At 36.9% G+C, this 16,436-nt stretch overlaps 1 protein-coding gene across 1 annotated transcript; it reads right to left on the bottom strand.

Annotated features, from left to right (window-relative positions):
- Window positions 1-5,814: 5,814 nt before the first annotated feature.
- Window positions 5,815-14,769, bottom strand: LOC113817498 (uncharacterized). Its single transcript, XM_027369569.2, has 2 exons — window positions 14,702-14,769; window positions 5,815-8,120 (listed from the first exon to the last, which is right to left on the bottom strand). Exon 2 carries the CDS (start codon window positions 8,066-8,068, stop codon window positions 5,957-5,959), a length of 2,112 nt encoding a protein of 703 aa, XP_027225370.2. The 5' UTR covers window positions 8,069-8,120; window positions 14,702-14,769; the 3' UTR covers window positions 5,815-5,956.
- Window positions 14,770-16,436: the final 1,667 nt, after the last annotated feature.

The following is a 16,436-nucleotide window of genomic DNA, read 5'->3' as shown; positions in this document are numbered from 1 at the left end:
CCAATCTACATTGACTGTGGACAATGAGGGAAATTACTTACTGCAGACAGCTTCTTCAACATCTGTTGAGCCTTTCCTCAAAAGACTTGTAAAGACTTTTTCAGTGTGTTGAAGGGAGCTTAAGTACAATTGGAAGTGTTCTGTGTATTTTGTAGCACACTCATCATGTGGCTGTTGCTTGCTCCTCCTGCTTTCTGTCTTCTTGATTTGTCAGTTAATTCTGAAACATATTATTTTGCTGGTAATAAACTATGGACAAAGTATGACATTAATCATCAGACTTCTCATGCAGTGCTAATTGGAGTTATGTTGTTATCAATTAATATTGTGTGTCAAAAATAGCATGAATCTTTAATAAAGACAAAACCCAACCAGAGTCTTTGAGTTGGATTCATAAAAAGATCAATACATTGCTCAGATTGTATTATTTTTAAGGTCAGCATATGGGTGAAAAAGTGTTTAGGATGTTACTTGATAAATATTGAGATTGGAGCTGCAAAACCATTATCCAGACCTGCTAATGCGATGTTTCCGAGCTATCTACAACCTTTCAAATCAAAAGTTTAAATATTGTCCGAGAGAATTGGAGTACCAGCTTAGAGGGCTGTAATCTTTTTTATCCCTAATCTCTATTTTTTAAAAATTTTTATGGTGTTACTATTGACCTAATAAAGGCGCTTGAAGTGGAAAAATGTTTAGGATTTTCTTCCCAGATCTCCTACATCAATCTACAATTTCATCATACTATTAGAAAGAAAAGGATCTTGCCATTTTCAAATTACCTTCATTAATGAACTGAAAATTAGCCTCTAGTCACATTCTTAACATAGCATAACTTTTGTTAATCACCCTTTGAAATTTTATGTCATCAACTGTATACCACTTCTGAATTTTACTTGTATTTCTGCCTCGATTTTCTACCCAGTGATGCCAGGATGTCAAGAATATATGCCATATCTGATTTTTTTTTTTCTTTTATTGTCTTTACATAGATGCTTAACCACCAAGGTGTCAATATTTGTCCTATCTATATAATCTATTTATACTTTTCCTCTATTTTGGGACAAAAAAATTATTCTGTTAGTATTACTGGTAACAGTATAATAATATAATGTCAGTAATAATAAAAGCATCGCAATCAATAGCTCTAAATACATATTTTTCCTGAAACATCAACAAAATGGAAAATCAGGTGAGGTCATGTTGGTGTACTAATTGGCTCCTTGACAGCTGAGCACTTGAGCAACCATCTGTGGTGAAGGAGGAAGAGGAAGAGGAAGAGGAAGAGGAAAAGGAGGAGAGGAAGAGGAAGAAGATAGAGGAAGAGGAAGAAGAAGAAGACAGAGAAACAAGATGACGATGAAGACAATAGTGTGATTACCCATCTGAACAATTTTCCAAGTCACAAGATAAATATTTTTGTTAATAGCAATTACTAAAGCTAATATTGATGTGTTATCATAAAAATAACTCTATTAATAATAATCATGATGATCAATGATATTAATAATAATGATGTACATCTTTAATGATAATAATAATAAGTGATAATAATAATAATCATAATCATGATAATGATAATATTTATAGAAATAATGATGATGACCATGATGGCAAAAATATTAATTAAAATGATAGTAATAATAATAATAATCATAATGGTCCTGATGATTATTGGACTTTTTTTCGATATAAATAATAATAATAATCAAAATCATGATAATGATCATATTTATAGAAATGATGATGATGACCATGATGGCAAAAATATTAATGAAAATGATAATAATAATAATAATAATAATAATAATAATAATAATAATAACAACAACAATCATAATGATCCTGATGCTTATGGGACACTCATCTTTTTTTTTCTTCAAAATGATTCTGAAGCCAAAAGGTAAGTAATTCATATTCTCTAACTAAGAAATATTAGATCATAGCTTCAATTTGATACTCAAAGCACATTAAACAAAAAATAAAAACCATCTGCTTATCACATATGGAGTATTGATCTGTGGGATCAAAAAATAAATATTAATACACATTTTGGTATGTCAGTGGTCCCTATAGTTTCCACCGTCTTTTTATAATCCATAATACTTTAAATTTTGTATCAAGTAAAAAGTACAAAATGTTTTGTATTATGCCATAGTAGAAACGTGAGGGTTAAGGTGGTTGGGCAATCAATGGTTAATGGTTAATTTTTAAAAATAAAATAAATGTGCTAGACATCAAAGGTTAACACTATAGGAAGGTATAGTAAAGGGTGATGGTAGGTGATAGTTGATATGCATCAACTATCTAGAGTAATGTTGGGCAATCGAGTGAATTATAGTGTATCCATCACTATGGAATCTTTATTGTCAAGTGAAGTTACATATTTTAGTTTTGATTGGATATTCTAGACCCTATGGCAGACCCTTAGTTTGTTGTGAGGATGTTCTTAATAGAATTGAACTGCTAATACATTCATTGATATTCCATTAAGTTCTCTGAAAGTTAGGGATCAATAGTTAGTTATTTCTCCATGTTATTCCTGCAATTACCACCATGCAATGGTTTTGTATAATTTTTGAAGTACTTTCTGGATGGTATCCCTTTTTTTTGCAAGCTCCGTGCTTTGAATTTTGTGATGTTGCTTTTAGTTGCTCCTTCAAATATTAATTTTTGTTTGATGATGATTAATGATGATGAAGATTATGATTATGATGATGATAATGATTGATGATTGATGATGATGATGATGATGATGATTAAGATTATTATCATGATGATGATGATGATTCCTTTTTTAGGGTGGTATTTTAAATATCTCAAAGCTATCACATTTTGCATGATTTTATTGCTTATAAATGATTAAAGAAGTTAGATATTTATGTGCACACTCTACTTAATATTTTTCTTCTCTCCATTGCCAAGAAACTAATGATGCCAACTTTAGAAATAATTTTGATGTTCCTATTCTTGTACAAATCTATCTTTACGAAATGCTTTTTTTTCTTATCAAATTTGTTTTCTCTTTGAATACAATACTATAGTAATCATCAATACAATAAAACTACTACGAGATGACAAATGAAATAATAGATGGTATTAGTAGAGAAATAACTTATCGAGTGTGTATGAATATGTGTATATGAGTAATTGTGGAAATATATAGATTCATATATAAATAGATAGAAAGATGGATCACTTGACAGATACATAAATACTCACATCCATCAGAAAGTACCTAGGAACACACGTGGAATTATACCTACATAAACACTGCTACACAATTTTACCCATTTCGCTCACCCGCAGGCAGAGCGAGACAATTTGGTTCATTTTGTTAGTTGGCAGGATTGACTGACCTGTGAGTGACATATTTGGACCTGCATTTTTTCAAGTCGCACTGTGTCTCCATCTCAGCACCCCTAATGAAGTCAAAAGTAACCGTAACTTGAGGTAAATTGACACCAACTTTCTCAAACTACCTTCTGCATTATGTTATATGCAGGAGCAACACCATGAAGCCTCATTCCAGTGTAATCAATTTATTCTCAAAAGATATGATGTTCAAATACTCACCAATTATTAATTATTGTTTTGATGTTAAAAGTCACCTCTACATAATGTGAACTTGTTGGCACCTGTAATATTGACCTTCATCAAAAAATATAGAACAAAAATATCTTGGTAAGTTGCATTCTTTTCAAAGTTTTCTCCATTTCTTTAATATGAAGAAAGAAAGAAAGAAAAAATATAAATGTATAAATATCTATGCTTTAGTTATCAAATGTACTAATGTTACTTATGCTTTGATCTTTCATTTTACATGTTCCAACTCTCATATTATTATAATATTCTCTTTAAACATTTTGAAAGAGTGTGAAAGAACAAAGTTCACGTCTTTTAGTGTAAGTCATCCTACAACACAAATATACACTAAAGACAAACAACACAGCATGAAGAAAATTGGGGTTATAAAACACCTCAAAATACTTACTAACATGTACTTCATAGTAATAGCTCTATTGTACAATAATTATCTACATAGGGAAGACCAGTATATATATACTACACCTTGTCAGAGCTAAGATGCAACACGCAATACCAACACTTTAGTGCATGTTGCACAAACTTCCGAGGCTTTAAGCCCTCCAAAGAGAGGCCCTCAGCTGATGTCAACCCCATAAAAGGGTGGTGACAAATTAGCATTATAAATACCTTGTCATAAAAAGAGAGAAAAGTGACGATAATTAAAACAACTCCATACATCTTGTAATTTTATGCAAAAATATTCATTTCAGATTAAGTTAGTCAAAAAATAATTATTATGTGGGAGGAGGTCTTTCTATGAGAAAAGGGAAAGTTGGGCGGTGGTCGGGGGGAAGGGAGGGGGGGGGGAGGCAATCCTTATGAATACACTGTGTGAAATACATACTGTACAAAGTCTGAAAAGGTCTCACAAAAACTTTTCCTTACTCCACTGCTTTTGAAAGACTAAGAGATAAAAGTTAGTCATCCTATTGCCAATTTTCATTTTATAAATGATAAATATAGTCATCTCAATATGCTAACATGATTAAGTATTCACTGTCCCACACATTGAGAGTACTGCCTGGTTCTTCAAAATAAATGAAGTAAAAGATGAGATTTCTTTCTCTTTCCTGCACATGTTTTATAATCATGACAAAAGAAAGAAAGAAAAATCAACACAAATATAAAACCGGTAATTAGGAAAGAGGAATAAAAAAAAAATAAAAATCTGAATAAATTCATAAACATAGTCATGTCTAAATGTTGATAATTATACAACCATCACTTTGAAGCATTGCAGATTGTAAATGTTTTTTCCACTCTTATTTGAAAAGCAAAGTAAAGTAAAACAAAAGGAAAACTTCAATATTCAATTAAACCAAAAGAGGAGGAGGAGGAGGAGGTAGAGAAGGAAGAGGAGAAGGAGAAGGAGGAGGAGGAGGAGGAGGAGGAGGAGGAGGAGGAAGAGGAAAAGGAGGAGGAAGAAGAGGAAGAGGAGGAGGAGGAGGAGGAAGAAGAGGAAGAAGTAGAGCTGTAAAGATTGGTTAATACCAGGATGCACACTGTACATCATTTAACTAGGTCTTGAATTGAAACACAATGTACAGGCTACATATCCACAAAATGGTGACAAAGCATGATACAGACACACCATAAATTTGATATCTTGTTTTTATCCTGAATAAATAAGTTTCTGAATAAAGAAGTCAAAAGATAAATACAGTATAGTTATGCATCAATTTTTGTAATATCAAATGCAAGATCTCAAATGAACCTAAATAAAGATCAAAACATTGCACTCACATATTTGTTACCTATAATTTTTGTTTTTAAAGGAAACAAACTTCATCAATTTTGTCCTTTTTGGGGGAGGGGGATGCAAAAACTCCTTTCATAATATTCAAAGTACATGAAATAGTAACTCAAGTAATACTGACTGACAACAGATTCATCACAGTACAACATATAAATATACAACACGAAAAAAAAAAAAAAAAATCAATTATCAATATAAAAATACTGACAATATTCATAATATATAGCACACAGACAACAATCCCTCTAGTCCATTCTTTACCGGGAAACCATTTCTGTTACACAAAGACAAAGCTTGCATCAACAATGACATGACAAGACGTGAAATATACACTGAAGGATCTCCAAAATGTTGTTTAAAAAATAGTGAATTCTAATATTTGAAAAAAGAAAAGAAAAAGAAGAAAAAACTAAATTGATTTTTTAAAGACACATACCTCCTGGCATATGAACACTTGCAAAACCACTTTTTATGTCATTATGAACTGTGAGCAATATTTATGGGCCATCACTTCAAGCCTATTTTCAAAAAGATGTGAAGCAATTTTTTTTTTTTTAAGTTTTTGTTGAGGTTTGTACTGGTAAGAAAGTCTGTAGAGATAACTAACAACCATTACTTAGTTTTAAGGCACTTCTTTAATTTTTTATCTAAGATTTCCTTTGTTATTTCATATCGGATAGCTTTCCGTAGATCTTCAAGCACCCTTTTCATGACAAGGTTCACTGTTTTGTCTTTTGGATAACTAACATCGTCATTGGTAAACTCTGAACTGTCCATCTTTTCATTCAAAATATCTAAGGGGAAGGTTTCGCACGCTAGCTCAAATTCAGCATCTAAAGAGCTTGTCTTTATGGTATTACTCCTTTTACTATGGCTGCTCTTATAGGGGTGGACGCGTCTTACATTTTTCAGGCTGGATTCGGCTTTTAAACTATTATCCTTGAATGTCACATGTTCTGAAAGAGGCTTTTTGTAATTTGGAGGGGGTACAGTAGGGAGATTTTTGGGGAGGGGCGGTATCCCCACTAAGGGAGAAATACCTGGGGTTAATACCTGGCCATTCACTGGAGTTTTTACACTACCCTTCCCTGCATTACCATCATTATTTAATTGTGCCTTTGCATTTGAATCTACAAAGTCCATATTTGAGAGCTTGGATGCTCTTCTTAACTTCACAGTCTCCCTGTGCCAGTAGAGGTACATGTGTCTAGAAATAAAGGGGGAAGGTGTTGGAGACAGTGGCTGATCTAGGTCATTCATTTTGTCCATCTTGTCCTGCTTGTCTAAAGACAGAGGTAGTTTACTTAGTGGCTTCTTTACTTTGGGAGGTGATGGGTCGCTGACAGAGGGTCCTGTGCCAAACATGATCTTGAGTCTCGTGTCTAAATTCGGTCTTGCCGGAGATTCTTGAGGGGTCTTGCTGTCACCCGAGAAAGAGACTTCATTTGAGAAAGATACCCTCTTCTTCTTGGTGTCCGATTTTGCTCTTTCAGGTGTTTTTAGGGAACTGGTGAAGTTCTCCATTGAAGTTCCAGCTTTGGGGTTTCTAACATACTTGTTAATCAGGGAATCTTCCTGACTCTCCTCAACTGGTGAAGATTCAGTGCTCGAAGAAGGAGAGAACATGGCTTCCTCGGGGTCATAAGGTTCCTCTTCCATAACAGCACCTTGGGCATCTTCATTTGGCACGTACGAGAAGGCTGACTGTAGAGTATTCGAGTGCAGAGGTGGTGGTGGAGGGGTAGGAGTGTGGTTTCTGCGAGATACATTATTTCGGGGGTTCGTGGTACCATTGGTGGACTGTTGGTGAGCTGGCTTCCCTGACGGCTGGGAAGACACAATGCTTGGGATTGGTTTGCCAGGAGGAGCTTTGGCAATATTTTTCTTTTCTTCTAGTTGTTTCTGTGGTTTATGGGCGGTGGAACTTGTAGCATTACTTCCAGAGGGCGGTGGCAACTTGGGTGGTGGAGGGGACGAGGAGGGCAAAGGAGGCTTCTTAACAGGGCTGGGAGGTGGGGGTTCCTTGGGTGGCGGGGGCTTTGATATATCTACTGGAGGCGGAAGAGGTGGAAGAGGAGGGAGTGGAGGTTGGACTGCTAATTTACTAGATGGAAGAGGAGGGAGTGCACTCAGTTCAGGTGGCGGAGCCTGTGGATCGGGGGGTAGGGGCGGAGGTGGCTTTGCATCCCCTGGAGGCATAAGTGGGAACTGAGTGCCCGGTGGTATGAGTGCATTTGGTATGTGTGGAGGTTGAGGATGAAGAGGTAACGATGGGTGTGGAGGATGAGATGGGGGTGGTGGATGTGGTGGTGGAATGGGGTGAGATGGGGCTAGGGCATGTGGATGTGACGGATGAGGCGAGTGTAGATGTGGAGCGTGGGGAGGAGGCATGTGTGGGGGAACCATGTGCGCAGGTACAGGAGGAGGAGGCAGGGGGGGTATGTGGTGCCCTTCAGCCATGGGGGGCCGGAAGATAGGCGATCCTGGGAAGGGAGGTCCCGGCTGCCTTGGCACCATCATGACAGGCGCTTGGGGGCCGGGCATCATCCCCATTTCCATCCCCATCGGTGGGCGGAATGGTGGCCTCGCCAGACGGTGCTTGAACTCGAAACCATCATGAGGAGGTCTGCCGGTGCCTAAGGGTGTTGGACTTCTGTTCATGTCATTCATGAATCCAGAATTACCCAGGTGTCCTTGCTCATTCAGAAGCTCACAGAGTCCCATGCACAAACCATCTGCTATGGGGGCAGCGGAAGGCAAATTAGCAGAGATGTGTCTGAAAAAGAAGAAAAAAACAAATTAAATTTTTTGGTCCTGTAATTCATGATAAAAGAGAGAGAGAGAGAGAGAGAGAGAGAGAGAGAGAGAGAGAGAGAGAGAGAGAGAGAGAGAGAGAGAGAGAGAGAGAGAGAGAGACTGACTGACTTATACATACATACATATACTCTGTGTGTATGTATGCGTGTGCGTGTGTGTGTGTGTGTGTGTGTCTGTGTGTGTGTGTGTGTGTCTGTGTGTGTGTGTGTCTGTGTGTGTGTGTGTGTGTGTGTGTGTGTGACTGTGTGCGTGTATGTATGTGTGGCGTGTGTGGTGTGTGTGTGCGTGTGTGGTGTGTGCGTGCGTGCGTGCGTGCGTGCGTGCGTGCGTGCGTGTGTGGTGTGTGCGTGCGTGCGTGCGTGCGTGTGTGGTGTGTGCGTGCGTGCGTGCGTGTGTGGTGTGTGGGTGTGTGGGTGCGTGCGTGCGTGTGTGGTGTGTGCGTGCGTATGTGGTGTGTGCAAGTGTGGTGTGTGTGTGTGTGTGTGTGTGTGTGTGTGTGTGTGTGTGTGTGTGTGTGTGTGTGTGTGTGTGTGTGTGTGTGTGTGTGTGTGCGTGTGTGGTGTGTGTGCGTGTACGTGTGATCACAGCAGAATACTAGCGTGCTCTTGCAGTCATTTATCATGCAGTTTCTGTTTGTGATATGTACCTTGACAAACCAAGATTTGTATGTGTATATGCATGGTTTTGTTTTGAAGAGGAGAAAAGGATACAAGAAAAAGAGAAAGAATAGGAGGAGGAAGAGGGGGAGAGGAATGCAGATGAGGAGTAGGAGATAAAGGGGAAAGAGAAAGGAGAAGGAAATCAAGAAATGGACAAATAAATTCTAAACAAGTGCTTAAAAAAAAAAAAAAAAATTCTAAATGGTACAAAATTATAGTCTGTAGAGAGATGGATGTAACTGCACCGTCTCAATAAAGATCGGCATGAACCTCTATAATATATTCAGAATCTTGGGCACTGTGAACCAGACCTAATCCACGGCAGTAGTAAATAGACTTGGTATACCTAGACTTTGGATAAAAAGAAGCAAATAAAATATAAAGGACAAATGTTGTGGAAAATTTTCTGGCCAAATATAAATAAATAATTAAAATAACAAATTTGATAAAAATGTGATCCTTAAATGATGTCAAATCAAAATGTATACCAGAAGGAAAGGACGAATGAGAGAAAATAAAACAATCCTATTTCTCTCTGTTTGTCCAGAGTCAGCCTCACCTCTCTACGAGGACACAAAGGTAAAGAATAAATGTGAGGATTGTAAAGAATGCTTGAAAAAATACTTTCTGACTTTAAAACTAATCTATTAAAAGTAGAGGTTAACATACGACTACTTATTCAAGTCTGTGGACTTCTGCTTGTTGGGTTAAGTCTAAATACAACTCCAGCTGCTACGTCCTAATGCTGCTGGCCATTGCAGGAATGCTGAGTAACTAATTGCCAAATGTAATAGCTTTTTAAAATACTTGATAGGTTTATAAAGTATAGCAACCACAAGTGACATTTTCTGGGTGTATTTCTTTAATTAAATATTTTGGATGAGTGCAGTAAGGTATGCATCAACTTACATTTAAGTCATATCAGAGCAAATTGCTATGCACGTATAAATCAATAACAAGATTACTAGCATGACTGTTGCGACTGTTGTTAGGATTATTTTTAAAAATTGAATAATGAGATCAATGTTGTCTTAGCTCGATCACAACAGGTGCTATACTGAATAATCATCGTGCATGAACAGTAAGCTGCTTGCGAAAAAAAACAGGAAACAGAAAACAAAATTGCCCCACTCTCTATGCTCTACACTGCTGCAAAAGCAATTTCTTATGCAATAAGGCTAAAAAGAGGGTTTAAGCCTACTTTTAAGGTGTCATTTCTCTTCACCAATGTAGGCAAGGTCAAGTTAACACACAACCGTTTTCTATTTTCCCACTTTCTCTCAGTGGAATTCAGAACTTCTGCACATATTTTTCAATTCTCCACTTTCCCTTTTAATTATCAGCCCCAATTTTTTATTTTTTTTGTGCACAGTATATTTAAATACGAGTGGGAAACAAAAGAGGAAAACTCAGATTGTGGCCCAGAACATATGAATACTCTAAATTACTCTAAGGACACTCTAAATTAAAAACATGAAGGGATAGATAACGTCTATGGAAAGCAATCTTGGCAATATTGGTGGAGGACTGAACTCAGCCTCTGTGGGGAATGGTGTAGCATTGTATTAATAATGCATGGTCCATGAGGCAAGTCTTCTCCACAATCTGACCAATCCTTGTTGCAGATAAGGCAGTTTGTCAGGGAGATGGAGACAGTTCTGGTAGAAGTATTGATGGAAGGTTTAGGCTGGGCAGGAATGGGTTGCCAGTGAAGGCAGTTAGTGTTGATAATGCTTTGCCTACTTGTTTTTGGAGGCATTGCTGGAAGAGGAGAAAGTTGTCAGAATAAAAGGCTGTGGAGGGGATCATGAACAATCAATCTCATTTGGCTGGGCTAAAAAGATTATTCAAAAGGTTTGTAGACGTGGTAATAGTAAAGGTAGAAGGACAGGGATGTATGGAAGAAATGCTAAAAGAGATAGTACTGTTCAGAGGTTCACAACAAGGTTGCAGCATAGTAATAAGGGAAGAGGGGGTAATAGATGAAGAAAGTTGCGGGGACAGAGGAGATGCGGTTGAGGAAGTTGGGAGAGGAGGAATGTTTTCTGGAGGTTGACTAATGACCTGGAAGGATGATCTGGACTGGACAGAGGTGGTAGTAGGTATTGAGGAGGGTGTAGAAGTAGCAGTGTTCAAACTCCAGGACAAAGGAGAGCCTGACATCGGAGAATTTAAAGCTGTGGGGCTAAGCTGATAAAGTGGCAACCCTTAGTGCCTCTAACATGGGAATGAAATATTCATTACTGGCTATGGTAGGAAGTGGATAATAGAAGGGGTCAGAAAAGATAAAGAAACGCAAAGGGGGAGAAGACAAGACAGTACAAAATTTGTTGAGTTGATGGCTACGGCCCAAGGCAGGGGTGATCCCCAACAGTGGGTCCCAGTCTCCATCCTCCTAAGCTCCCCCAAGACAACAATGGGCACGGGATCAAGTGGGCCAAGGACACTATGTGTTACCTAAAATAATTCAAAACTTGTATCTAATTAACTCATTGGATCCAATTGCATCACTAAAATCACATTGCCGACAATACGGACAGTGGGTTACATAAGTAGCCAACATCCTGGGCAAGTGATGCGTAGGCTGGGCACGTGTGAACACCCATGAGTGGTGACAAAACGGTGTCTCTCCTTTACAAAGTTATTTTATGTAAACTTTTTTAGCCTTATTGCCATTTTCCAATATCCATATCTGTCTTTTGATTTGCTTTATCCAGGTGGTAATTGCTTATTTAATTTGTACAGACTCCATATCATCTCTCTCTGGAGTAAATAACTCCATTTGGTTAATTGTGTCATTTACCTCTTTTTTTTGTAATTTTCAATTTTCCACAATACAACCTGCTGTCACAGCCGCCACAAATACCTTGTACAGCACTGAAATCGCATCCTCCCTGGAGACGGCACTCTTCCAGTCATGGCTTACACGATATATTCAACATTTGTTTATTGATGGGCATAATGCTAAAGCCCCCTTTCTAAGCGCCAAATGAGTCAAATCACACTCCAGGAGATTTGTGCACTCATACTGTATTACGTCCCTTCCTAGCTATTAGGGCCAATATCACTGCCATCAATGGTTTATATTTGTTAATTATCAATAAATCAGAAAAAAAAGAAGAAACAAAATCAAAGTAACAGTAAAAAATTATCCATCTCCAGTAAATTTGAACATGCTTTGAATATTTATGATATTCATCTCCATTACAAATTGTGAAGTCAAGGTAATGTACATTTGGAACTCAAAGTTGGACAAGATGTCTTCACAATTCGGAACCCCTAGGTTAGGTTAGGTTACGTTAGTGTCTGGGTCAAATTGTTATCTTGTCCACCTTGCCCTCACTGGCAGGCAATCATATGGCATTTATAAGGTCCTTTATTGTTGCTATTAAAAGTTATTTTAGCTTTTGTCAGGTGCAAAAAAGTAGTAACTAAACATATGTAGTGTGTAAAATAAAGACACTGGTATAATAAAATGGTGAATGTTTACTTTCGAGCTGGTTCCATTGTGGATAATGAAGGTCTCAGAGGGTTTCAAACGTGGCCTCATTTTCCTGATAGTCAAGTTACCTGGACAAGCCAGATAAGGCGTTCTGACACAGCATAAATGACAAAGCTTCTAGAGCTATTCAGCCATTGTGTAAGCAAAATTAACAAAATAAAATCACTGTGGCCAGGGAATGTATACATGCATTCTTGGCATCTAATTTTTAAATATCCAAGACAGAAGTAAGTAGAACAGATAAAAATTCACATATTTTTCTTTTCTTAGCCTAATTCATTAGACTACTCTGATTAATCCACTTACGACAGGTGTCTCACATATGAGACCCCCCCCCCCCCAAAAAAAAAAAAAAAAAAAATTGTCCCGTGACACTGTATCGGGGCTCATGCTCTGACTCAGCAGCGGGCAGAGTCCAGGCCAGCCCCACATGCCGATTTTGTAGCCACCTGGAAACTTTTAATTTTCTGCTTCAAAATATACCGGCATAAATTTGTTAAGTACCTAATATCTTTGTATGTAACTGCTGCTCAGAATGTGATCTGCCACCATCATGTTTTCCACACTGCAACTGAAGATTTTTCAAATCTTTGTGCTAATGTGACAGCGTATTATGAACCGAGGATTAAGGTCATATACTAAGGGGCTGGCTGGCTCCCCCAAATTTTAAATATATCCTTGAAACAATGACTCCCCAAAGAATTAATTCTTTGCTTCCATATGGTATATAAATCTTAGTATATTGAGAATGGCATATTACCAGGATTACGCATATCATGCTACCTTTTTTTCAATTCAATCACAGTTCAGTTTTTTTTTAGTGTAGAATTCATGCCAAGGTACAATGATGGCCAGAGGGCTTTTTGCAGGAAAAATTTCATATAAATAGTAAAAACCATAAATGCCACAAAAGAAAGAGTGCCAGCTGCCAGTTCATAAACATACCACAAGCCACCAAGTTCATCTGCATCCCTGAAGTTTTGGGATTTAGCATTTTAGTCAGCATGGAAGTAATGGGTTAACCCCTTGGATCCTGGCACCATGACCATCAATTTATGCAAATATATGGTTGAGGACAAGGGTGAGGGGAATATGCTGTCATGGAAGAATTTGTCTGAAGGCTTGTGTGATAGGAATGACAAGCCATGATTGTACAAAGCTTTTCGAGAAAGATTAAATATTCAGGAAGGGGACCTTGCATCTTTCCGTTAGTAGGCAAGTCTGCATTTCCACCGGTAAATCGGCCATGAGCCATGACTGGAAGAGCATTCACTCCAGGAAGGTTATTTCTATGCTCAGGATCCTATTCCTGCTTACAGTGACTGGCAGCACAGGGAATATTACAGATTTAATATTTCCCCAAAAAATAACAAGATAACACAAATAATAAAGCGTTACTTATTATGACTACTACTACAGAGTCATAGAGAGGAGGAAACACTAACTTACAGAATTAATGCCAAATATATACAATCTTACTCAAAAGGTAAAGCATATGGGGATACAGTTTTGGTGTAGCCGGTAGAAAGTGAAAGTGAAGTTTACTTTAGAGTCTAATAACTTGAGTAATACTTTTATTTCTGCATATGACTTATTGTCAGACAAGCACATACCTTCTTCTAAACAAAAGTGCTCCCTATATGGTTTAAAACGCTGTATATAAATGACATAGCAATCTAAATAAACCATTTCTCATTAGCAAATGTCAAGGAGAGAAAGGTTGTGGAGTTCTCAAAATGCCTGGTCACAAAAATACATACGTACAAATCATCAAAAATACATAATGAATCACCAAAAAAAAAAGAACAAAATAAAATGATAATAATATAAGTGAAGCCTTTAATAAAATTACATCCCAGTACTCAGTGTCACAATCACGGGAGGACTAGACACCGTAACAAAAACACAGCGAGCATGTTCGAAAAAACAAATCCACAGCAAGACATTTAAATCCAAATAAACAAGTACTGTACGCGAATACACTCATCTTTTTTTCTTTTCTCTTCACACCCATACTCTAACCTCCCACCACACACACACCACATAATACAACCACCTCCTAAATAAAAAACCCAGACCATGCCCAGATCTCCTCGACCCAATCAACCCTCCCTTTAACCCACAACAATAATAAAAAACAAAAAAAAACAACAACCCGCCCTCTCCCTCTTTCCCCCCGAGCGACTTCCCTCCGTCTGTCTGTCTGTCAACACGCAGAGCCTCAGGTGGCACAACAACAATCCACCCACCTTTAATTACCTCCCTTATTTAACCCCCTTTTCCCACCTCCTCGTCCTTCCCTCTTCCCTTTCCTCCCCTTCTCCCCTTCATCCGGAATCCGGAGTCCCCGAAACCCGAAAAAAGGACGAAAAAACCGACCTGCAATCGGGGAGAAAATTTCCACTCTCCTTCGGCCGAGAATCTGCAGCATGTAAACACAAGATACTGCAAGGGGGATACGGGTGCAAAGAAGAAATAATAAAAAAAAGAGGTGGCGTATTTTGGTGAACGACCAATCGTACCTTTATTTTGGGGGAATAATGGGTTTATTTAATACTTTTATGGCTTTGGGCGGGTTTGTGTCATGTTGTAATGGGGTGCGAGTAATTCTGGGGAGGTATTGGAGGGATGTGCATAGCGCGAGTTACTTTGCATTCGTAGCCCGTAAGCGTTTCGCGGTCTGTTCTATTGTTAATAATTTGTATGATATTTAACTGACATTACAACAAGAAGTTGAATAAGCAAATATGTTTATACTTCTTGTAATTTACTTCCATGCAACCTACTCTTTTTTCTGAAAACCTTTCAAGTGGCGGGAAAATGGAATATACAAACCCAAAAAAGTCATGCACGAAATCAAAACTCACTTCCACTCCAATAAATAAATAAATAAACAAATAAACAAAAAAATAAATGAAATAAATATGAAATGTCAGTCATCATACCAACTGCAGATATTTTGTAAAAAAGTCAATAATAAATGGCTAAAACAATAATCAATTCAAATTACTGTTACTATTATCAATATTAATGCTGACCATGATGAATACGCAAATGGTGGTGACGATACAGTTTGATGATGATGATGATGATGATGATGATGATGATGATGATGATGATTGATGATGATAAAGGTAAAGATATAGACAAAGATGAAGATGAAGATGATAATGATGATGGCAATATATATATATATATATATATATATATATATATATATATATATATATATATATATATATATATATATATATTTATATATATATATATTTATATTTATATATATATTTACATATATATATCTATATATATATATTTATATATATATATTTACATATATATATTTATATATATACTTATATATATACTTATATATATATATATATATATATATATATATATATATATATATATATATATATATATATATATATATAAACTTATATACATATATATACTTACACACCCACTCCCACCTACACATGAAAAAACACTCTTAGCAAAAATTTCTTCTACATTTCATTAACTAGATGTAAAATGGATATTTCATGTCAGAGAAACAAAAACAAAAAACAATTATAGTGTATTAGAACAACATGAAAATAAAACCATAATCAAGAATATAATTTCTATTAAAGCTTTTGCTGTGTCATGAATACATGTTTTAACCCTATGCACCCAGAAAAATGTACTGTTCAATGTAGTATTGTTTTGTGAAATGTCTCTACATATAGATGGTCTCACAAGAGTTTAGCCACAATGGAGTCAATTACAAGACCTTTCTTCGAGTTTTTAGGAAAAATGGGTTTGGTAATAATGATATCAATATCAATGCTGTTATCATTACAATGAACATTATAATCACCATAATAATACTGATAATACCAACTGATAAAAGAATACATTTTAGAGAATCGAGGAAAAGGTTACAGGTGAGATAGGCAGTACTAGTAATTGGCTCATTGGTGACATGGTACTTGTGGAACCATCTATGTATCAAGACAACTAATAAACTAAACTCGTGGGCATGGCAGGTACATACAACCCATGTGGAAAGGTATGAATGAGAATGAACATCTTCACAATCCAAGAGATGTGTTTTAACGGTTTCGAT

This window comes from Penaeus vannamei, chromosome 42, assembly GCF_042767895.1.
Source record: "Penaeus vannamei isolate JL-2024 chromosome 42, ASM4276789v1, whole genome shotgun sequence".
Taxonomy (NCBI): Eukaryota; Metazoa; Arthropoda; class Malacostraca; order Decapoda; family Penaeidae; genus Penaeus; species Penaeus vannamei.
This window is presented reverse-complemented; position numbering and strand designations above follow the sequence as displayed.